A 25,104-nucleotide genomic window follows, 5' to 3' on the forward strand; every position below is an offset into this window, starting at 1 on the left:
CGGGGATACTCACTTACCCTGCTTATATATATAAACTTGTGACCCTTGCCTGTTTTTGTGTTCATTTGTATAATTATACTTATGCTGAACCTTATATACCAGTGAACTTATAAGAAAATAGTTAGCATGCGATAAAAAGCATTTTTACTTAGAACTTGAGGGCTGACAATTAAAATTATCAGGTACAAATGACAATAAAATTATCAGGTACAAAAACAAAATTATTTGTTATATTTCTTAACAACACAAATGTTAAGTTTAACTTGTACTATACTACTGGTGAATCTAGTCAATAGAAAAAATGTGTTAATTTATTTAAAACGACAGGATATCAATGATAGATTTCGAATCGACAACCCTTGGTCCAAGTGGCGAAATTAACCGAGGTTTGCCGAATGCCGAAACGTTAGATTTCTGCCGCTAGGGGTCGCTTAAAATCATACTTCCTGTTTACTAGAAATGGAGAATTTCGCGTGTGAAATATCCGACTGTTAGCTTTTGTCACAGGACTTCAATAAAAGGCAGTTACATTGGCTGTTAACAACTAGCTATGGATATAGATGATTCGCCTCGTATGTACTTGACTCTTATATATGTTGTAATCTACTTTATTGTGAAAATAGTTAAACGTATAATATAAATGTTTACAAATCAGTAAAAAATGTATGTTTTGTTAATTTTATGAATTATGTTTACTATGTTCATATAGAAGGACGAACATTGTTCTTATATATAACGTTTTCACGTCTATATCACATTTAATGTTAATAATTTAATTTAAAGAAAACTGTTCAGATTTAACTTGAATTTTCTCAAGCAATATGCATATAACCACATGAAAAGGATTGTTGAAAACCATATGGTTAGTTATCAAAAAATAAAACCTTAAAAAAGCTTGAATGATTTTAAAAATCTGCTTACGAGTATCTCAGCTTACATGTACATGTATAGATGGTTCTTAACAAGGGATGAATAGAAAGTTGAACATTAGTTCCTTAAACCGCACAAAAATCTGTATAAAATCTATTTTAAAAAATCCAAACTCATAAAAAAAAAAACGCTTCCTCTGCTGACCCTTTGATTATTGTTATATATATCTGAATGAAACTATTTTTTATCAGAAGAATATAGTTCTAGCATTAGGAGATGATTTACACCTTTAGATAGGTGGATCTGATGTGATCCTTTAAGGCTTGGAATGATTGAGCTTTGTTTAAACCTGTTGATAAACTTTCGGATTCCATTCATACCTTAGTTTTCTATTTAAAGTAGATTTGCATAGGATGAGAAGCTTTTATGCATCCAGTTTGTAATTATTGATATATGCATGCGTATATATAGGTAGTGGAGGCAGTACTCCTGTCATGGATGAACCAACATACCATGAAGAGGAATCACAAGAGGTTAGAATGTGTTATTTTTGGCTTAATATACTTAGAAACAGAGCTCAAATGACAGATGAGCTTTGATCACATTCAAAATCAAATAGATAACGAGTATAACTTTACCATTCTTACTGAATGTATTATATCCTGAAATACGAGTAAGCAATCGTGTACAAAAATCAGTTTTTCTTAATCTTAAATTTTCATAAATATTTTTTAATCCAATATTTTTGAAAAGTAGACTTTTTGAAGTTTTTCTTGTCTTTAGAACCATGAGCAATTAAGTTTGTTGTTATTTTCTTAACCTAGGGTATGGATGTAGAAAAGGCAGGGAGCGATATCGGATCTCCCAGGAACAGAGATGCAGAGATGGATGACGACTATGTTAGTGATGGAGGGGAAGTAGAACGGGAAGAAGTGGAGAGAGATGATGATGAGGGCCCCGCCTCCCCAGCCAGTGGACCAGCATCCCCAGATGGGTCTAACCCAGCATCCCCTGCAGGCCCCCTCTCCCCCACAGAAAGTGATGGTCCCAGATCTCCCAACGACTATGGACCAGCCTCTCCAGAGCCAGAAGGCCCTGCATCACCTACAGGTAGTGTTGAAGGACCTATATCCCCAACAGGCAGTGGGAGTCCCCCCAGGTCTGATGAAGAAGGACCTTTGTCTCCACCCCCATCTCCAGCTGACGGCCCAGCATCACCTGAAGACCAGGGGCCAGCATCTCCAGAAGGGAGTGGTCCTGCCTCCCCTGATGGACCAAGATCCCCAGAATCACCCCGATCCAACAGGAGTGGAAGTCAGTCACCACAGCGTAGTCAGAGTGGATCTCCAACCAGAAGCAGAAGTGGTTCACCTGTTCGCAGTCAAAGTGGTTCTCCAGCTAGAAGTAGGTCAGGATCTCCAGCTAGAAGTAGGTCAGGATCTCCAGCTAGAAGTAGGTCAGGATCTCCAGCTAGAAGTAGGTCTGGTTCTCCAAGAAGTAGGTCTGGTTCCCCAAGAAGTAGGTCAGGATCTCCAAGAAGTCGTTCTGGTTCTCCAAGAAGTCGTTCTGGTTCTCCTGCAAGAAGTAGGTCAGGGTCTCCAAGGAGCCGATCTGGCTCTCCCAGAAGTAGGTCAGGTTCTAGAAGCAGATCTGGATCTAGAAGTCGCTCACGTTCAAGGTCTGGATCTCCAAGGAGCCGATCTGGGTCAAGAAGTAGGTCACATTCAAGAAGCCGTTCTGGATCTCCACGTAGTAGATCAGCATCCCCAGCAGGTGGAAGTGATGATGAAAAGGAGAAAAAAGGTATAGGTTAATGCAAAATTCAATTTATACCAAAAGATTTATATTTTTTATAAGGAAAATTTTTTTCAGCCATGATTTAATTTTATGATCTGTTTTCTCCCTAGCTCCTGGCAGTGATGATGAAAATGATACAGATAAAGAGTAAGTTGCTTAATTCTTTTCTCCTTTTGACACATCGGTACTGTGTAAAGTTTCAAGTTGTCAATAGAAATACTTAGAGCTGATTTGATCACAATAATTTTTCTAATTGAAATCTCCAAATAGAATTAAAAAACCCTCATTGAATTTTGATATATTTCGAGGTAGGAAGAGGGGCCTGTGTAATACAGTGCATTGCTGGTACTGGTATTTACACCATATGTAAACAAAACAAGATCACATTGCGTGAGTTGGAGAAGAATCTCACTAAAATATTTGGATTATTTGTCTTTCAGTGAATTGATAGCAGACATCTTTGGTTCAAGTGATGAAGATGAAGAATTTGAGGTGAGTCATTGAAAGACAATAAAGAGAACATCGTGTTTATAGATTGTTTTGATAGCCCTTCTGCATTTCTTTTGTCATTAAGCAACGTTAAAGGATTCATTTTTTAAATTTGTTGGAATTTTGGACATTTACTAAATCTTGAATTTTTCTATGCATGTATTTAAGAAAAGTTTTATGTTATTGAGTTGAACTTGCACACAGGAATGTGTGTATCAACATCTTTGGTAATAATTTTCAGGGATTTGAAGAGGCAGATGTTGAAGCAGCAAAGAAGAAAAAAGAGAAAAAGAAAGGAAGTGAGTATACATGTTATATATGGATAGATTCTTTCTATTTTGATTAGTATACACATATTCAGTATACACAGACATACCAAGTCTGATTTAGTTTGTGGTCATCATTATTTACAAAAAAGAAGTAGAAGTTGAAATCAGAGAAACATAACAAAAAAAAGACAATAGGCTTGATATTGAAGCAAAAGTAAAATATTTAAGCGAATGATAAAATATACATGTATATATGAAAATATAAAAATAATTGAGCTTGGAACCCCCCCCCCCCCCCCAGTGTTTTGTATATGTTGTATAGATGATAAGATTCTATTTATAAAAGGTGAATAACTGTTCTTTGACAGAGGAGATAGAGGCATATTGCCATATTTAGTATTGTAATAAATTTTATAATCTGACTACTTGATTAATGGTATTTCCAAGACTTGAGTTACAGATGTTAGATTTGAACATTTTACAGAGAAATATATGCCATATTTAGTATTGTTACAAATATTTATTGTTTTCTTGTGTAATAATAATGCTAGATAAAGTTTTTGTGACATATGTTTTTTTTTTTTTAACTTTTAACAGAGGAGTCTAAGGCGGTGGTGTCTGATGATGAGGATGGGGCGGGGGTGACAGGACAGGTGGAGAACCAGGAGGTAGTGCCAGACATTTCATCCGACGAAGAGGGAGTCAACAAGTAAGTATAGGCCTCTGGTCAACTGTCATAGTAGTCACCTGGTATAAAAGGGCATCAAGTCCACGGCCTTGTTTATTATTACTGTAGATTCCTTATTTTACGCGAGTACTTAATTCCGCGATTCAACCATTTTCCATCAAATTGTGTAACATAAAATTTCAAGTGCCAAATTTTTATCATAGTTTCATGTAGTTTATATACATGTATGTCCAATAAATAAAAACAAGATTTTGAAATTTGGGAGATGTGTTTCTCGCGATTTTACGCAGATATTTATTCCTTGCGTTTAATTAGGAATCTACAGTAATCAGTTATAGTCGTTATCTTAATCACATAAGAATAAGTTGGAAATTCCTTCCAAAGTATTTATAACTTTGTTTTATCAATCAGAACTTATTTTTTATAAGGTATCTATTGATTGTTACATTTTGTTGTTAGAGATGACATTGTGTCTGACTTTGACTTGATGCTGATGAGAAAGAAGGAAGAGATGAGAAAACGAAAGAAGAGGAGAAGAGATGTGGACATCATTAATGACAATGACGATCTTATTGCAGACATGATTGTCAAGATGAAGGAGGCAGCGGAGGTAACTATTGTTTAATCATTATATTTGGTTGTTTGCCGAAATCCGATCTATTACATTAATAATCGTATCATTAAGGTTGTGATTCATTTCAATTTGTACCCAGTCTGATTAGATCTTGGCACACGGTTATCTTGTTATATTAAAACTCAAGTACTTAGATTTTTTGTTTAAGTTACAGCTATATCTGATTTTGCTGTCTTGTTTAATTTTAGGATGACCGTGAATTAAATATGAGAAAGAAACCAGCAATTACCAAATTAAAAATGCTTGGTCATGTTGTATCTCAACTGAAAAAGTAAGTGGATATGGGGTCAGGTTAATTGAATTATTCAAAAAATGTGATAACATCAAAATGTAGATTGTACCTGCTATAAGATCAATTAATGTAAAGATATTTTATGAAAATATATTCAGTTTAAAAAAAAAATTTTCTATGATTTTTAATAACATTATATCAAGCTTATATAACAACAAGTTTTTGATTTTTCATTTTATAGAGCAGATCTTCACTCTGCTTTTTTGGATTGTGGGGTTCTTAGTGCTATGACGGTAAGTTAAGTCTCTGTAAACACATCAACATCAAAACTCTGTATCAAAACAAGGCTTTTGGGCTTTATAGCCTGCTGTAAACTGGGTTTCTTACTTGCCATTAATGCTTGATACAAAAAATGAAAAAACAAATCAAAACAAAAACAAGTGACAAAACCTGTTATTTGTATTTTATCAGTATGTATAATTTTAATAGTTTAAGGCTATAGGGCAAAGCAAAAATCTTTTACAGAAGAATTTTACCTTTAACAACAGATTTTATGTGCATGCACATGCATATTATTCACTTTAAATGAGTAATAAATTGGGGTCATTTTCAGGAATGGCTAGCTCCTCTTCCAGACAAAAGCCTGCCCCATTTACAGATCAGAGAACAGTTTTTACGAATCCTTCATGAGGTATAGTTGGGTTCACTTCAAATACTTGTATGTACACTTTTATGCTGCAAATGTAAGCGTTGGCCTAATGGTTTTACTTGAGAAGAGGCAGAAAGCAATTTCTCTCAGGTGGTGGAGTTATTGTCTTGAGGTATTTAACTTTTTGAGAATCTAGCCTATCTTTTCCCCTTCAGTTCCCAGCAATAAGTCAGGAAGGTTTAAAGGCCAGTGGAATTGGTAAAGCTGTGATGTACCTCTATAAGCACCCCAGAGAAACCAAGCTAAACAAAGACAGAGCAGGGAAGCTGATCAGTAAGTGGACCTTATTGTTAACAATACATTGTATTCCATGTACATGTAGGTGTTCGTCTTTGTATGGAATACTGTAGAGTGCAAATAAAACTTACCAAGTCGTATGTATATACATGTACTGAATTGTCCATATAAACATTAACAGAGTGAAAGTAAAATACAGATAAATCTAAATCTCTGTATTTTACAGTTAACTTTAGACAGAATTGGGTTCATGGGGTCCTCAGTGTCTACATTTACATAATTAATATACATTACTTGTTCTAGTATTAAAGGTCACATTAATTAAACTTCTTTCAAGATTGTTACATGTGATTACTGTATACAGGGCTATTTTTACCCTGTGTAATTTTCGCCCTTCTACACTTGCAAACAGTTTCACCCCATCTTGAATTTGCCCAGTTAAAGGTGTGTTGAAAGAGAGAGATATAATTTGAGACATTGTAATTCTCTCAGTCTTAAATTCGGCCACTGACAATGAGGACAAAAGGGGCGTAAATAAAATGAAGGCGAATATTTCTAAACAGTATTTGTTGAACATTTATAAGACTAGTGTTTATGCCTCCTTCTTCAATTTCAGATGAGTGGTCCAGGCCAATCTTTAACCTGACCTCAAACTTTAAAATGTTGTCCAAACAGGAAAGAGAAGAAAGAGATTACGAACAGTTGCCAAAGAAGAGAAGAGTCAGGTCAGTTTTATTGGAATTATGGAAAATAAATCTACATTTTATTTATTATATAATGTAATTTGTACCTATATGTTCTTGCTTGTATATTCTAAAAGTAATGAAAGATAATCCTCAATTTAACACCATAGATTGTTATAAATACATGAGCAGACTTAGTCATTTGTAACCCAAAAATTTGATACTCTAACAAGTGATGAAGCTTGTTTTCAATTATTTTGAAGAGTATAACCTTATGGTATTAGGTAGAAATAGATGATTACCACTGTTAAAGTGTTTTGAAATGAACAGCCTTTTTTATTTAACCATAGAACTTTTTTTTTGAAATGTTATTGAGGACAAAGTGAATTTGATTTTTTTTTGGAAAGTGTTCATACATATTTATCAAATAATAGAAATGAAGTCTATATATGCCTATTAGAATTTGTGTATTATGATTCTGACTATTAAGCTTGTGTCATTAATTTTACAGACATCTATCAAAGAGTTCATCAGCGTATATTCTTTGATTTAATTTCTCATTTGAATTTATTTAAAAACATTGTATTCTTTCATTTACATTGCTTTATTTCCATTGAATTTTACACTTCTTAAAGTATCTTTTTGTTCGGAATGAAAATAAATTTATGAAATTTTAGACTATTTGAATCATGAAACAAAGTATCAAAATATATTTGAACCAGACACCTGACGTTATAAATTGTTGTCATAATTAAACATTATTTAATCATTATTAATTGTATAAGGTATTGATTTTTATTATGACAAAAATTTATAATGTCAGGTGCCTGTAATTTGAACAACTGTTATAGTTTGGATGTTAACAGTATTTTGAAAAAATATGACTGAAAAGGACACAGATGCATGTATATGTTAATAGGTTGTAATAAAAATGATAATAAATCTTTGAAATTTATATGAAAATCATAAAAGTATCAAGTATTAAATGAATTGTTTATCCATGATATGTAGGGTCTAGTATTTTCCCTTCCTTCATTTGAAATGTTAATTCCTAAAGATAACCTATTCATATATAAGTTAGGTATTTACTTTCATTATTAACAATGTTTTATTATTCTGGTTTTCAGTGCTGAGGGGATGACACCTAGAAGAGACATTAACAATGCTCTGGCAGGAGAGGATAAGTGAGTATAATCTTCGCTAACTGATCAGAAGTTATAGCAAAATGTACACAGTATTTACTGTTAACAAGGAGATATTTTTATTTAATTCTTCCCTATACTGTAGATTCCTAATGAAAAGAGAGGAATTAACTTGTGCGTAAAATCGTGAGAAGAAACCCTCGCAGATTTTAAAACCTTGCTTTTATTTTTTAGACAGCTTTGAACTATAGGAAATTATAACAAAAAATTGGTGATTGCAATTTTATATTCCTGTGATTTGGTACAAAACAGCAGAGTTGCGTAATTAAGTACTCGCGTAAAATAAGGAATTTACAGTATTGAACATTAATGGGGCATTTCATTTCTTTTTGTCCTTTTGTTAATAATGCCTACAATTAATTTTTTTTTTGATGTGTATGATTTACAAAACTTTGTTCACAATAAATTGTATTCAGTGTCAAGATATTATGCTTCAAAGACAGTTTCAACATTTTTGGAGGAAAATATTTGTATTACTATAGTTAATACTGCTTCACAATTTGGTTAAACAGTCATATACATGTAGTTAATACTGCTTCACATTTTGGTTACACAGCCATATAGTCAATACTGCTTCACATTTTGGTTACACAGCCATATAGTCAATACTGCATCACATTTTTGTTTTACAGTCAACTAAGACCTGGAGATAAAGGGTGGATAAATAGAGCCAGAGTACCGATGCCCTCGCACAAAGATTACGTTGTACGCCCAAAGTGGGGTGTGGATGAGGGACAGCAAGGAAAGGTATGTCATCCATCTCTCTTTGTTCAGCTCAGTGTCTTCATATCTCTCCTTGTAACTTTTTCAATCTGTCGATTTTTGTCTTGCTAAGTATCTTTCTTTCTCTCCCTACACCTTTTTAAATTTGTGGATTTTTGTTACGCTCAGTTTCTTCCTCAATTCTTTCCTTATAAACTTCTCAACTTGAAGGATTTTCATTGTATGGTATTTGTTTGATATTTTTATTGTAGACAGTATATCTATTTTCATAATACAATTGCAGACAGAATCTTTGAATATGCTCAAGAAAGTATGAGTTCGGGATATTTCATTTTTGTCTATTTTATTTGCATTGTGTTCCCTTGTTAATGGATTTTTTTGTGTTGAATATCTTTAATTAATAATAACTGTAAGTGCATAACTGGCATTTAAATTTTTTTTTTTAAATTGTCAGTTAAAATGTAAAATGATAATCTTTGATTGTAGAGGAACACATGTACCTTGTATCACAAAGTACCAGTACTCCTTTCTAGGTTTAAAATGTAACTACCTTTACAGAGAATATATTTAAAATCGTTTGAAAACATGGTTCATTTACTATTTACTAAAAAGTTAATTATTGAAATTGGTTTCATAATAATAATTATATTCTTTTTATCATTAAAGGCATGCAGAAATGTTGATTTTTTCCCCATCACTCTGATGTTAAAAAATGCATCTTAAATACATGTATATCTTTTCGTGATTGATACATTCATTTGAGAAGATCGTCTTATGCATGTTTTAAGTATTATTTCTATGTGACTCTAAGTTCGTAATCACTAATACCCAATACATTGTTTTCATTAATAACTTCTTACTTTAAAGATGTTTTTCTCAGTATTTTTCCATTATAATTTCATTTTTTTGATTTTTTATCTGATAAACCAAATTCCGGATCAGAACTGAGTTTTGAGCAATGCCTTTAATTTATATACCCCACAAATTAACAAATTATTTGCATTTATCATTACAGAGTTCTGGAAAGAAAGCTCCAACACGATATGATAAACACGTGAGAGCATTTGCAGAGAAAAAGAAATTCAGCAAAGCACAGAGGGCGGTAACAATCAGCATTGAGGGCCGAAATATGGCCCTTTGATTTAAAATAACAGTGACTTCTCATTTTTGTGAAAACATTCAACAAGAGAGCCGACATTTTTCTTTCAGTTGTGAGAAAAACTGAAAATTAAAAGAGGAATAGATTTATTGTATAAGGCTCCCAATTTGTGAAATTGTAAAGTTGTGGGTTGCCATGGGGAATGATCTTGCTAACCCTGGAAATGAGAATCGGAGCTTGGAACTCTCATGGTTACAGGAGTGTTTCTTACAGTGCTTTTATGCATAGAAGTAAAATACCATCAGTCACACAGATTATAGCAACATTGTATGTAAAAGATCATTACCTGGTGCTTTTGGTATAGGGAACCATGAAAAATTGTTGTGATTTTGTGCAATTTGTTTGCACCAAATCTCATTCTATTTCTTTTGCATGTATTGGTATGCTATAGGAAATCTTCATGATTTATGTTTGATCTGATACATTTGTGAAGGATTAGAAATTTAAAGTGACAATTCATTCCTAGTCAAAGCACAATTTTGACTTTACTGGCTGCAGTGAATAGTGGCTGTGAAAGCTCCATTTAATTACTCTGAAAATCAATTATATTTTAAAGATTTCAATCAGCGGTATCATTTTAAAATAAACCATTCTTTCATACGTAAAAAAAAGTCATCAATATTAATCAGTTATGTGGGATAAATGTGTGTGTGTGTATTTGGAGAGAGAGAGAGAGAGAGAGAGAGAGAGAGAATTATATTTTTATCATTTTCATAAACCATAAGACTATGGAAGGTTGACTTGAGTTGTTTACATGTATTGTCTGAACTGCATTACCGATATTAATGTATTGACACTGCAGGCGTTCCTTATGTTCGTTGAATATCATTTTCCTGGAAGATTTTGTTGGGAAAATACAAGTACGTGAGTTACAGTCTAAAAGACACCTTTTGTGTAAATTTCTGGATAATAAAATCGTGAAACCTTATTGCAGCTTTTATTCTTTTTTGTTCCAGTAGAGATTTATCCAGGTAGAATATGCAATGGTATGCAACAAATATAACCGCCAATGAGTCTTTGATGTCTAACATCATAAATGATGCTACTGGTTCAACTCTGACGATTGCATAGGATAAAAACGTGAAGTTTATAAACAAAAGATATAAAGTAGTGACACATAGTATTGTTTATTTAATTTAGGTTTGATCAGTTTACACATGCTCTGTACAATTGATCCCAGTGTATCCGGACTGGCATTTACATCTACTTCCGGTCTGGTGTTCCTTACACTGACAGGCGCACGTTGTTTGGTCGACTGTCGCGCCGTTATAACAGAAAGTGTTACAGCGACTGGTGCAGTCATTGCCTAAGAAGGAATTAGTAGAAAAAAATCACTAATAATAAGATATTCAATTAAACGGCATTATTCAATGGATAAGGAATTCTCATGAACAGAAGATGACGTTTGTCTAGGCTAATATTAGAAAGGAAACTACTGAGCCACTCCCAGCTAGAGCATTAAATTTAAAATCTTGTCCCTCGAGGCTGACCCTAAAAGTCTCCAATACAAATTCCTTTTGATTTGATTTACCATAAAATCCTCTCGGGCAATCACAAGCACAAAGATTTCTATTAAACGTCCCTCCATTGGAGCAAGTTCCGTGGCATGAACTCGCTGAAAAAATAGAGTGATTCAGCAGTTATACAGCAGTCCTATGGAGAGCACATTGTGAAGACTTGTACATGAAATACACAAAAACTTTTACTCACCAGATTTTGGAAGAGAATATCCAAAACGGATACCAACGTTGTTAAAATCTTTATTTTGGAAAAGCTGAAAAAATGCATGGTTAAAAGATTGGCTATTTGTATACTAATATTGAAAATTGAGTTAAACAATGCCTTAGTACGTCCTAGTCTTTTAACATGTAGGTCAGAAGTCTGACCTGGATGATGGCCGGTTCCGTGATGGGTCCCTTGGCGTGCAGGAACTGGTCATGAAAGAAGTAGTGCCAGTATGTGCCAGCAAACGTTACAGGGTTGCGACCTGTGTCCCAGATCCAACTGCTTCCTATCATGCTAGCCAGAACAACGGCACCATCCTTACTGTATACCTCTAAAGGAATGAATGCTTATTTCACCTGACATTGTATATTTTTCTCGTAATGCAAAATACACATAGTTACTCTCTTTGTATTATTAGGTAGAGGATATGGTTATATTTTTATAGTATGAGAAAAATATAAGTGTGTATAACTTCAGGTGCCAGTATCAAGGTCAATCAACGAGACTGAAAAATGTTGACGGACTCTCGCTAAATTAATTAGCTAGCTATTACTACTAGTATTTAAAGGGGGATGGTCACGATTTTGGTCAAATTTTATTTTACTGGTTTTATTATTTACAATGCCTTAGGAATGTATTTCTAATGATCAAATGAAATTTTAGAGTCAGTCATAGAGTTATAAGCAAGATACAGGACTCACAAGTCTTTGTCATGTAAACAAGGCTCGTGCCCTGTTTTTGTTTACATAGGTTTAAAATACCGGTAAAACCTTTATCAAGGTTATTTCTCTAGATCTTCTTATTCATTTTAAGCATAAATCAACAGTTTCCAACGTTTAACACATTTATTTTAGGTCTAAAACTGAAATTTTCACTTAACATTCAAAATGCAAACAAACGCTTTGTTTACATAGCGAAGAATTCCAAGCTCCGTAACTCGCTTATAACTCAACGAATCACGCTATAGTTTTCGTTGCCTATTAAAAATGCCTTACGAAAGCATTGTAAACATTAAAATCGTAAAAATAATTTTTGACCAAAATCGTGACCATGCCCCTTTAAATAATTTGGCCGAAACCTTATTCAGATGCGCCAGGAACAATCATTGTGTCACTACGATGGCAACTGTAAAATGTCATTGGTTATGTAGATGTAAAATGTCATTGTTATCAATTCAAATGTAATTTTAAGTGATTTATTTTTTCCCGATCCTTGTGAAAATTTACTGAAGATATTTTGACTACAAATCATATGGAATGTAAAATTACTCAACAAAGGTTGCGTATGTGTAATTGTATTTATATGGAAAAAGATGCTCTGATGTCTTCTTACCGAGAAAGTTTTGCTTCATGGCTCTGTAATCAAACCAGAACTGTATGTTATATGCTCCAACAGGTAACTGGGCAATCACTTTTCTCGAACCTAGACGATAAATTAAATTCATCTACTAATACCTGGGCATTTTGTTTCTCATGTGTCAAACCAACAATAACGAAACGTCATACCAGCGGTAGATAACTCTGTAAAGGTCCCCTCAACGACGTCACACGACATCCCGTCGCCATTACAGACGCCACATTCGTCAAACGTACCGCCATTCATAACACCGTCACAGCCAAACAACTTCAATTTACAAAATCTTATCAATTTTTATTATTGAAAAAAGAATTTTAATTCGTTTTTTATTTTAAAAAATTGAGTATTTAACGCCTGTAACAAATTCCATGATCAAATAAATGTAGTAAAGTAATACCGGTATATATAAGTATCGCATGCAAGCGAGGGTAAAGGTAACGTGCAAATTCTATAAAAAAAAATTACCTGGCAGTAGCCATCCAAACACCCTGCGCTGTACCCCTGTCTGCGCGGCCAATCTTTAAGGTCCATCCTGTCAAGAATTCCAGGACAAGGTGCACCTTGTGGCATCAGACCAAACCTGGTAAATGTTGGCGTCTTGTAGCCTGACACAGGGGCACAGGAAACTTCGCACTTGCCATGAGCTAGTCAACGGGTACATAAAAGTATATGTAAATTGTAAGAGATCAAACTTCATTTTGCTGTCCTTCTATCATTTATTAATTCCCCAAGAAAGACGCCATACTTTTATAAGAAACTTGGTATACCGGAAGCATGCAGGAATAATGCGAATAAATATGGTCGATATTGCCTAGTATGTTCCTAGTCGCGTTAGGAGCTTTCTTTTTTTAATAACTTTGAGAACCAATTAAAGTACAGCCATATCCCCAATTTGTGGATAAAAGGTGTTCGATGGGATGTTAACCAACTTACCATGGGAGTTATAGGCTTTTCCCACTGCGGTGTACATGGTAGAGTTTAGGGCGCCATTTGTCAGCATTCGGCGACAGGTTTCGGAAGCTCTTTGGTTTACGAGTGAATTAGTGTCCGCACTGTCACCTGGGCAAGGCTGGAACAGTTGAAGAAACAGTGGTTAGGAACAAATCCGATGAAGTATATCTATCGACAGCATTTTCTTTAGCTTCTAAAATTTTTGTATACACAGCCGATGACTAAAACAGCTAAAAAATCTAGGACAAAACTCACAGTATTTTTATATACTTAGTTTCTTTGCTGAACAGGATTAAGGTTTTTTATTTTTGGTATATTTTAGCGTTCAATCTCAAATGTAGCTAGAGCTTTAATATTTCAAGATGAAACTGCACTCATATAACTAACAATTAAAGCTGTCATAAGCTTAAAATCCCCAAATATTAACACCAACGAAAAAATTTGCTGAACACCACTTTACAGTAATAATGCGACCGTTATAATGACATGATATGCATATCTTGGAGTTCACGCACCTGCTTATTACAGGTCCTCGCTTCGTAACCTTCATCGTTACCGCCATCGCATCCTTCACTGTTCAGAGGACTAGGGTAGAAAAATAATATAAGCTGGCCTTAACTAGACGTTTCATCGTCTTTTGTGGTTTATATATTTTACTAATGGACTCGGACAAAATGGTATATTGATGCATACACACAAAAACATCGCTGTTTCTGTTAGTGAAAAAATATGGATCAAATGCTTCGTAAATTCTTGTTGTAGTAACACTTGGAATGTTGTAGCCTATTCATTGACAAACCCATGATTACCTCGGATTGTTACACGTTCTTCTTCTGTAGGTCAGCCCTGTCCCACAGCTTCTAGAACAGGGGTACCAGTCCGTCCACGGACCCCAACCCCCAGGCCTGACCACAGCGGGGGTTTGACGAGCTTCAGCAAATGTAACGCACTTCTGGTTGAAACAGATCTGCCGAAACGAGCGTATTACAATAAAGTAGATTCTACTGCACCACATTTGTCCAAACAAATAACCAAAGTTTTTTAAAGTTATAATATTAATAGAAATGTTTCGATTCTAAATCCATCTCCATGTATTCTAGCAGAATCGTACCCTGTACATTTGATTATTTGTTACACGGGGGCGAGCCCATTTTCACAACATCCACATAGTATTAGCCCATGTTTTTCTTTGCTAGTAGTTTACCTTTCCATTCCCGCAGTAAGAGCCCGGGATCTCCCTCCACTGGGTAAATATTTGACCAAACAGCGGACCCTCGTTCAAATTACTGCAACTGTACTGTTCACAGTTCTACCAAACAACGAGTCGGGTAAAATGAATTAAAAAAATAATTTGGTGAACAAACTAATTGTTTAGATGTATGATTATATTGTGTACTAGTATATAAGAAGCGTTGAAAGTTATAATTTGTAAATATCCCTTACTCCAAGATATGGAAATCTGCGGAAACGGAAATTAGGTCCATACAACTTCTCACAAACCTCGTCTAAACTGTACTCCTGCCCTAAAATCAGAACACCATTGTCTCTTTGAATCGTCTTGCAAAAACTTTCATACAGTTATGATTTAAAGTATATAAACTAAAATATCAGAAACAGTTGTTGAACATAGTAGTAGTAATGACTAAAAAGCGAAAACTTAACTAATTTGTGTTAATAATCGGAACTGAAATGTTGAGTTAATATATATTTTCCAAACCATTAAAAGAATCTCTTAGGATTAAGAATATATTATTGTTGGATAAGGATTCAGGTTTCGTACCAATTAATTTAGGTTTGAGGGGATCATAGTGTACATTTCCACGCACAGCAACATTCTCCTCGAACAGGCAACGAGCATTACTGCTTCTACAAAGTTTTAAACACTGTCTTGCATATTAAAAATCTAAATTTTATTTCACTTAAAATAAACAAAAAATTCATTTATTTATTTATAATCGAAAAAGGAGCAATAAATACGACCCTTATATGATAACATACTGTAAAAATACATTTAGATCATTGACACTACATGAACTCCATCCTGCTCCATATCCTCCCATTAAACCAACGTCACTTCCGGTACACCCTCTAGTGCTGTCGTGATACATTCCAAGACTGAAAATTAAGGTTTAGGATGTTGTTGAAAGACGCAAAGACCTAATTTTATGTATTACTAACACACCTCAAGTTTGTGATGTTTTTATAATTTTATCAAATATAAATCGGTGCGTGTTGCTTCACCTTCATGGATATGCCTTGCATGAATAGTAAATCATATAGCAAACATACAATGTATGTACTAGTATGTAGAATATTTCTCTTCGTATCTGTGTATGGTTGACATATTTTGTAACAACACGCGATAAGCACATTGTTACCTATGTCCTATTTCGTGAGCAGTTGACTTGTATTCAAATATCGACCCGGAACTTTCCACAGCACACCGGTAGAGGTGATTGCAGGCGCTGGACTGGAAGGCTCTTCCGGTGACGTCAGTATGCATTCTGGAATGTTTTACTTAATTTAACGCATTGTCTAAAATACATGTGCAATTTGGATGAAGAATTACATTTTTAAAGTTTAATTCCGTTTACATGCGGATTGGAACTCATGGTCTGCGGTTCAGAAGCCCGATACTTTTAAAACTATTGAGCTACGACGATATGCAACCCAATCGAACGATATAAACAGTTTAACAAAACATTTAAATCGCCATCTTGTTCTTAAAAAGTATAAGTGTAGGTGTAGTGAGGTACATTAAGTCCGTTTTTAATGATCAAAGTTGTACATGTATGCTATATTTTCAAAATGGTACAAAGGTCTGCGGGGATTGTTCTATCACTAATTCACATACCCCGTATGAAGGAAGATGAGGTCGTATGGTATTGGGTTGTTCCTCATCCCGGTACAGAACGTACTGAGCGATTCACTTAGAACAGAGGACATGTTATAGAAAGACTGCAACATAGGAAAAACATCATCATTATAAAACGGATTCACAAAATAGAGAGCAACAAACTGACGTAAGAACACGGCAAAAAAATAATTAATATGCAAATTATAGATTAAAGTATGCATATTACTCGAGATAATTATACGTTGCTATTGCACCATATTCATGATTAAAGATACAAAAGAGAATCTTCTTCAGCGTAAGTGATTTACAAGACAAACACACAGTTTCAACATTTACATCAGTATATGTGGCGCACATTTCAGCATTGTACTGAAATTTATACTTTTACTGTAAAACAAAACTGTATGGCTCTTTATTTCAAATTGATAACGATGACCTTTTAAGGTAGCGGTTTTAGAACTAATTCTAGTTAATAAAAAAAACCCATCAATTTCATGCAGTTTATCATCTTCATCTATGATAATGACCATGCTCATGTACTTATGTATATGGATATAAATGCTTTATGATTTTAATATCATTATATATTATTCAATATCCTTATAAACATCATTTTGCTGTCGAAGTAATAGGATAAGTATAAAATGATGGTGATATATTGCTTATTTGTTATATTATAACATGCAGTGAACTCTAGTGTATTGACTCTGAACTTGTTTGAGTCGCTCGAATAGAAATTCCTTTTCCTGATGGAATGATTTTGATCAGCTGTGCTGTCGCTATTTTGCATATAAAAAATATTCCTCCCCCATCCAAATACACAACTTTGAAAAAACAAATTCAGCCTTATCAACAAGGCTCACATTTTATGAGATAGACAGGGGAAGGACACAATGATAGAAACAATCAGCATACTTCTGAACTTTATGTATGTTAAACAAAAATTTGAAGCGAAACATCAATTTCTTAAAAAATCAGTTGACATAACCTCTCTTTGATAATCATAATAAATGAAAAACATACACATCCACAAAAATAAAACACAGTGTCACTGAAAAAGAATAAGCTCTTAAGAATGAACTGAAAAACAATGTTACCGGATTCGTTTCGAAAAACCCAATGTATTTGATTTGAAAGTGGACGTCATAACCGAGGATGTTGGAGCGGGACCATTCCATCTGAACCTACAAGGGTGTAAAACGGCATTAATTGAAGACACAGTTCCTTATATAATATTGCAAATATTACATAAAATGTTGCCCTTCCATTAAATAAACTAATTTAGTTTAAAAAAAACACCTGTTATCTCTTAATTTAGGAATTACTAATTTTGTTAATATTATAAATGCATATGATTGATTTTTTTTTAAATTAACCACTCTCCCTCCAATATTCCTATCGTGCTTTCTGTGTTTTTCCTAACATTTATTGAAAATAATAATGACTGGTAAAAAATCTGCGTATTTTGATATTGTATTGTACTGTATTGTTAATTACCAAGAACCATACGATTCATAGGTTTAACATATATACATAAGTGAACAAACATATGAAAACATTTTTAAAAACAAAAACAAAAAAGAAAGACCATCACAATCTTGTATTAGACTGCGTGTGCACATAGCGATATGAGTGGCTGGTTAATTAGTACGAATTGCGATTAACTGACTAGCAATTCTGCCACCAATTGCCATCCCTATTGTAAAAACACAAAATTTTGTCGAAAATTGTCATGAAAATTTATCTTAACTATTCATACGTTTCTTTAAGATATATTAAGACCGTACCCCATTATACTTCAGGATCATCAGTTCAATCCTTTTAGCCATGTCCTTGGCCGGGATAAGCTTGGTGAATAGGCTGTCGGTGTACACGGCTAGCTCAACCATGACCATCCTGTGGGGCGTGGTCCGCTTATGTTGTGACGTCAGTGTTCGCATGTAGTCATTAAGTACCGAATTGTTGTCATCTGGAGCAAAAATGGTATAGCATTTTTACGAACTACATGCAAAGAAAAAGGTCGGGTAACGATAAATATTCATATTTAAATGAATCAGTAACAAGATGTTGAAATGGTACATGTTGATACTAGTACAGTGTATATTGTATTATTATGCCTTATGCCAAAATTAGAAGAGATATAATAATGTTGATGAATTTCATTAACAGTTCACCATTTTCTAATTTTGTATTCTTCCCCAGCCCTTTTTCTTTCGCAACTACAAGTACTGTCTCGTCATCTGAGAAATTGAGACGTCTATTGTAGCCTTGTGGGATCTCTTTGATATGGAAATCGCCGTCTTTTGTGCTGAATCTGCCTTCCTAAAATTCGATATATTATCATAGCAATACTAGTTGATGGTTAATTTACCATAATCATTCTTGTCACAAGTGACCCGGTCATAAATACAGAGTATTCTGTTAATTTGTGTATACTTTTCTCTTGTGTTTACGCCCAGATATTACCACAAATGGTCAATAATTAGTTTATTAAGAACATGTTTGCCAAATTAACCGTTCCTTTTTAGTTATATGATATATTATATCCTATAGTGTAGGTACCAGTCCGTCGCAGTGTGAGAGAGAAACATGGCCTTCGTTTGATGTCCAATCATCGCCTACTGTCCCGACAGAGAAACAGTCGGGCACAGCCTTATCCCAGCGTCGGGCGTGGTCTTTGTCTATCGTTTCTATTTTGATATCAGGATGTAAAACTGGTTTGGGTTTGAAAATCCTCATTTTATAGTCTTTCCCAAATGCAGCGAAAGCAAGATTTGACATCTTGGAGACACTTCTCCGAAACTCGTGGAGATCGGATCTGAATAAAGAGAGAGATTTACTCTTCTCACTTATATTCCAAACGTTTTTTGAATTTTATATAAATCATTTAATCTTTTGAAAAGTGCATTGATTTTTTGTTAAGATAAATTCTTTTTTATATTTAAAAAAACAAATATATAAGTCACATGTTTCGAGCGAGAAACGATTGAGAAAACGTAGTTTACCGCAATTAATAACGAACCACCACAGCACAATCAAATTGTATCAAAAATCCTATCAGAAATACATAATCTAAGAAAATGACATGTTGGTTTCGAAAAATTCTTCAAGTTTCTAAAACACTTTACTTGAAAACATTTTTTTTTACAACGGCAAAAGATATATTAATCGAAGCTCACACCTTTAATTACCCAAACTGTTTCCTTTGATTGTTATTTTCGACTACATCTTACCGTTTGGATTGTTCATGATCACCGTGTCTTAGCGTAGAAACATCGAATGCCTCGAAGTTTTCTGTCACCAATAAACAAAATGATACAATTAAAATAAAAACAGAAAAATCAGTTCTACTCAGTGGAATTATTTGCCATATTGAATACTCACGAAAGTTTTTGTCAAATAATGACTTAACAGTGGTATCAAAGGCGTTTGGACTGCCATTGACCTATAATGATGACAAAACATGTGTTTCAATATTGATAACACCAATTATTAATTGAGATCTTAGCTAACACATGAATTCAAACTAAATTAAAATGTTGAAAACAAATTGTAAATGGATCCTGGTATATATTGGATAATTCAATTATTAACGCTTTTTCAAACATTGAGGTTTGTATTCCAGGTCACCATAGATATTATAAATTAGGTGACATCTCATAAATAACATTAACACTACAAACACAAGCATTATTAGTAGGTACACATAAACCAATGAACTTGATCAATCAATTTTTTCTTTCCAAAGCAATGTTTCCCTACCTCATGGCTGTGAATATATACCGTTAAAACCAACACAACTAGAAATGCAGATACCATATTTGCAGAAAATGACGACCAAACGGTATATTGTGCCTAACCGTCTGCATACTAAGTCACTGTGCACTAGTACTCTTATCTAAGTCACTGTGTAATCAGTCCAACAGCAGCAGTTATCTCCCCATTCTACAGTTTAAAATATAGGCTAGAACTGATATGAATGTTTCAGAAATTATAAAGAAAAAAGGTGTTTCCTCGGTTTTCAATAAAACGTTTTTTGACCCGAAAATTCTTTGAAGCTCTGCTCATTAACAACATAATGTCGAATTTGAGGATTTAAAGTTACACATTTTTTAAAGTTCTTTTTCCACAAATTATTATTTGATGACAATCTGCATACACTACCCATTTTCCGTTCCTTGTACATGCTAATATCAAAATACACAATGCAAATGAATATTTGGATAAAAAGTTAGACTCTAATAACAAAAGTTAATTTAATGCCACATATCGAGTGTACCCAATTTGTTTTCAAAACCTGAATTTGTTTTATTCACTAAAAAGCCTTTTTTGGTTTTCAAACTATGTAATAAATGTTTTCTAAAATTATTCCATATACCTTGTACAAGTAATTGCAAAACTTATCAACTTTCAGTGAAAAAAAAATCGTTTTTACAAATGAAAATGTGACTGATCGAATCAATAAGATTGATCTAATCAAATTTTTGATTTTCAAATATACACGGATGTTCCAACCATAGTCTCTTACCTCAACAAAAGTGAAAAATGATCCGAAAAAGAACAGTTTGACAGAAAGAGTCATGCTGAAATATTGGTGTTTAACCTACGATACGATGTAACCCCCAATTTAACACGAGAGAATAGCTGTATACTCATGTACCAAAAATATTTAGAGGGCTTATAATGCAAGGCAGTTTACACTGTTAACATTTATAGTAATTTATGCAATGCTATTTATCCATACTTCTATTATTTTTCTGCTGACATTAACAAAAATAGAGTGCCGATGAAGTCAGTTGACACATTTGCATATAGATTGTGCTTCCAAGTATCATTGCAATTAGCAAAACATTGGAACTGATGATGGTTATGAGGCCAATTCTATACATTGTGGTCCTTCACTATTAAAAATAGACCGACTATTTAATGAACTCTGTATGTGTTGTGTTTTTAAAAAAAAAACTGGATGCTCTTTAACGTGGTAACTGGATCAACATTTTTAAGAGAGAGAGAGAGAAAATCTACAGAACCGCATGCTGAAATGCGGAATAAGTATATTAAACGATCGGGGTTTGGAAGAAGAGCACTCGAACAAAACATTTTAATTCATGGAAAAGGAAACGGAATCGATTCTTGGAGTATACTAGTAGATGTTACAATGACAGCATTGTTTAAAACACATAATATAAATGAATGAACAAGTGAATGAACTGTAAACAAGAGGTCAATGAACCAAAACATTCACTTGAATGTAGGTTCCTAGATTGAGTTTTGTATCGTTTTCTATATTTAGTAAAAAGAATATTTAAACTTAAAATATAAAATATTATTATCTGGAAAATGGTCTTACCTCAGCGGATAACACGTATGCATCACATAGAAAGAACAGTAAAAGCATTTTAGTGCCACGGTTCCACGGATATAAACTGCAAAAGTCGCTGTCGATATCGGGTTCATATCTACATATATTCGCTCCCCTCACCAATCAATGATATTTTTCATTCATGTTTGGTGTAAGTGCTGCTGATTACAATGATATAAGATTCAACATAAATTAGATGCACTTGATACTTGTAATTTTATTTTTGTAGTGTAACCCTCATGACTAACAGACAGTAATTAGATATTGATTTTCCCTTTTGTCTCTATCGATTACTGTTTTGATGTGTTAAAAGTTAAATATGAAAATTTCAATAAAACAGATTGTACTGATGATTTCATCCTTTAATGACGATATTATCCATTTATGCAATACAATAAATAATAACACAAAGTTGATCGATGTTAGATAACTTTTATTTGTATCAATGATAGCTTAAAAAGCCGCAGATAACTGCTTGGAAGAGAGCAGTGGTGTTGATGATTACATGTAAGGAGTAAGACGATTGCAATAAACGGTTGCATTATTAATATAATTGAAAAATTGGAAACAGAAGACTTTAGAGATAATATAGAGGAATGAGAAATAGTGGAAAAACAGTAATGTCCCGAAGACGGAAGACCTTAATAAGTGAATCGTTTTTTATACTTATAAGTGAATTTGTAATTTATCGAAATATCACTTTTTTGCAGCAGCAGCAAAAACAAAAGATTGTATAGAGCTTTAAAATCATTAAGAATACTAATGATCTTTCAAAAACTTTAACAAACTAGGTATGCTCATAAATATCTTTATAAATCGCATTTGATATTACCTTCCAATTCAAACAACTTCTGATGAATTAATCTTCACGGGCACAAAGCTGATAATGTAGCAATAATGAAAATACTCCCTCTTTCTATCATAGCTAAAATCAATCTTCCTCTCTTTTATTTTGAAGTCAATCATGAATATTTCAATATTTACCAACACTTGTTACATTTAAAAGAGTATGTTAAAGTAAAGGATCTTACCTCAAGAGCGTGTAAGTATGCTCCACAGAAAAAGAGCACAACTATTGCCATCGTCATTCTAGAGTCAGCGTTGTACAACGATCGACTGCATGACAGTGTTATATCAAGTTGACAATCTTTTATATTTTTAATTTTTTAAAGATATCTTTTCATGTAAATTTTGCTTATTAAAATGTCAACCGTGAATTGGATAGAAAATTGAAAACCTAAAGAGAACACAAGTTAAATTTATATGATTTGTACATAAAGACATCATTAGAAAGCAAAGAATATACATTTATCAGTCGCAAATGAATTTGTTATTGTATAGAAGTTTTATTTTAATGGAAAATATGATAATTCAATTATCAGAAAAAAATGATTTCAAATAAGTTGCTTACATATACATTTAGAAGTGAGGTTGTATGATCAAACAATGAATTTCTCACAGCTGGCCATGGAACACTCCATTTGTAAACAGCTGTTCTGATTAACTACTTTGTAAACATACCTAGTTAATGGGGAAAAAAACCCACCTGCCTCCCACATTTATAAACATTGAATTATTACAAATGTGTAAATCATATGTGTCAATTAATACAAGTAAACTTTGTTTTGTTTTTTTCCAATTCATTGAACTTTTGTACACGATTGCTTCTTCGGTTAACGGTAGGGCGGTCTACATGGGTAGATATAATCGTGGCGTTAGGGATCTGAGATTAAGCCATTTCTGTCAATAGTAAAAAGTTTTACAAAGAAACAGAAAAATTGATCAATTGTTTTCAGACTCGAAATAATTTGCTGGGCTGAAGAAAATAATAACGGTATGCGGTATCACTCTATGTTCTGATTGTATAATTGATTGTATATCCACACTGTCAAACTACTGGGCCACATCAGTCAAAACAACGTAAACTGCCACTGTAGGGAAAAAGCACTAAATATCAAAAGGACAAACAGAAGTCCTTCGAATGTATTTTCTTTATCGTTGATGGCCATCAAGCAGTGTGTTGGATAATATTTAACAAAGAAGATGGGGGAATAAGAAGGCGTAAATGCCCATTCGGTTTAGTCGGAAATACATTTTTGAATTAATCTTTCCCAATTAAATCTATTCAAATATATTATAATACAAGTTTGCAATAGCACAATTGCTAACTATACTCAATTTTAAAATATATTTCACAAAAGAAAAGTAAAACATATTGCCTGAAATTTTGGTGGGATCGAACCCATAACATAAAACCCCTTAATATATAAGGTTAGCTTATGTCAGGTACTTTAACTACTATAAGACATTTCAGACACAACAAAATATGCTGTTAAATTATTATGTTTGACTTTGGCAACGAATTTACGGACTTGTATTATTGTTCAAAAGGTTGAATTATTGGTGTACAAAATGCAATTTTTAATGTAAAGTGGGTCATCTCTCCAGGATTTTGTTGACTGAAATTGGTTTGTTATCCATTAGACCTAATTAAGACTATGAAAATAATATGGAGCACAGACCCACTCCATAAACGAAAATGCCTTGAAGTTTAAAAAAATGACTTTAATTGCAGGTTTTGATACGTATACGCCTGTTTGAGTCAACATATTCCAAATTTTGAACATATTTATAGGTTAAAAATCAATGAAATGTTAACTATAGATGGTTTTAAATGATTTCTAAAAAGATATCAGATTTATTGATATTTTGATTTTTCAGTAGCATGACCGACCGTGTACAGGACTTTTACACGCATTATCTACCCATATTCTTTTAAATCTTATAAAACACAGTCATTATGAAGTAATTATTTTAAAATGAGTTTCATATTAAATATTTTCCTATCATTTACGTTTATTAACTCATCAAAATGACTTATAAAAACCCGACTTTCGAACCCTTCTTCAAATTTTGTAATATCTAAACCAAGACAAACTGAACATTCAGCTCATTTTGATGTCTTTTTGAGCTTATAAATGTAAATGATATGTAAATATTAAATATGAAACTCATTTCTTTTCATCAAACATACATGCATTGAATTGTTTAGTTTGTGTTCAATAACAACAAAATTTCTCGGCAAAATCATCACATTTTAATGACTTTTGTTTTATTGGATTTCAAATTTTATTAGAAATCATTCAACTTACTGCTTGATG

General features: G+C 33.3%; 2 protein-coding genes across 8 annotated transcripts; one reads left to right on the top strand and one right to left on the bottom strand.

The window, feature by feature from the left end:
- Positions 1–416: 416 nt before the first annotated feature.
- On the top strand, positions 417–10,620 carry LOC105335684 (protein IWS1 homolog). 4 transcript variants are annotated; one of them, XM_066068046.1, is made up of 18 exons: positions 417–572; positions 1,342–1,403; positions 1,695–2,673; positions 2,778–2,814; positions 3,108–3,159; positions 3,398–3,455; positions 4,023–4,134; positions 4,573–4,723; positions 4,936–5,018; positions 5,221–5,272; positions 5,593–5,670; positions 5,844–5,961; positions 6,542–6,650; positions 7,120–7,143; positions 7,736–7,792; positions 8,443–8,557; positions 8,817–8,843; positions 9,549–10,620. In XM_066068046.1, exons 1-18 carry the CDS (start codon positions 551–553, stop codon positions 9,672–9,674), a joined length of 2,262 nt encoding a protein of 753 aa, XP_065924118.1. In that variant the 5' UTR covers positions 417–550; the 3' UTR covers positions 9,675–10,620. The 4 variants fall into 4 exon arrangements, with proteins under 4 accessions (XP_065924118.1, XP_065924119.1, XP_034330013.2 ...); XM_066068047.1 differs by lacking the exon at positions 8,817–8,843 and having other exon boundaries at positions 418–572; XM_034474122.2 differs by lacking the exon at positions 7,120–7,143 and having other exon boundaries at positions 418–572.
- A 180-nt stretch (positions 10,621–10,800) lies between these two features.
- On the bottom strand, positions 10,801–23,126 carry LOC105335682 (A disintegrin and metalloproteinase with thrombospondin motifs 6). Of its 4 annotated transcripts, none has more exons than XM_066068044.1 (23): positions 22,975–23,126; positions 19,966–20,026; positions 19,815–19,875; positions 19,144–19,399; positions 18,756–18,903; positions 18,369–18,550; positions 17,679–17,765; positions 16,579–16,682; positions 16,103–16,228; positions 15,723–15,839; positions 15,505–15,590; positions 15,168–15,247; positions 14,929–15,033; positions 14,534–14,691; positions 14,240–14,309; positions 13,707–13,842; positions 13,239–13,417; positions 12,923–13,040; positions 12,750–12,839; positions 11,579–11,748; positions 11,403–11,466; positions 11,224–11,307; positions 10,801–10,998 (listed from the first exon to the last, which is right to left on the bottom strand). In XM_066068044.1, exons 1-23 carry the CDS (start codon positions 23,029–23,031, stop codon positions 10,844–10,846), a joined length of 2,694 nt encoding a protein of 897 aa, XP_065924116.1. In that variant the 5' UTR covers positions 23,032–23,126; the 3' UTR covers positions 10,801–10,843. The 4 variants fall into 4 exon arrangements, with proteins under 4 accessions (XP_065924116.1, XP_065924117.1, XP_011438011.3 ...); XM_066068045.1 differs by lacking the exon at positions 22,975–23,126 and adding an exon at positions 21,932–22,002; XM_011439709.4 differs by lacking the exon at positions 22,975–23,126 and adding an exon at positions 21,110–21,243.
- Between the last annotated feature and the right edge of the window lie 1,978 nt (positions 23,127–25,104).

Source organism: Magallana gigas, chromosome 8 (genome assembly GCF_963853765.1).
Source record: "Magallana gigas chromosome 8, xbMagGiga1.1, whole genome shotgun sequence".
In the NCBI taxonomy this organism is placed as follows: Eukaryota; Metazoa; Mollusca; class Bivalvia; order Ostreida; family Ostreidae; genus Magallana; species Magallana gigas.

Coding starts and splice junctions, on each gene's coding strand:
- LOC105335682 (XM_066068044.1), bottom strand. CDS start 23,031: ATGACGATGGCAATAGTTGTGCTCTTTTTCTGTGGAGCATACTTACAC. Junction 17,766..18,368: donor TGATCCTGAAGTATAATGGG/GTACGGTCTTAA, acceptor ACACCCTTGTAG/GTTCAGATGGAATGGTCCCG. Junction 11,749..12,749: donor CATGAAGCAAAACTTTCTCG/GTAAGAAGACAT, acceptor TCATTCCTTTAG/AGGTATACAGTAAGGATGGT.
- LOC105335684 (XM_066068046.1), top strand. CDS start 551: ATGGATATAGATGATTCGCCTC. Junction 3,160..3,397: donor ATGAAGATGAAGAATTTGAG/GTGAGTCATTGA, acceptor AATAATTTTCAG/GGATTTGAAGAGGCAGATGT. Junction 4,135..4,572: donor GACGAAGAGGGAGTCAACAA/GTAAGTATAGGC, acceptor TTTTGTTGTTAG/AGATGACATTGTGTCTGACT.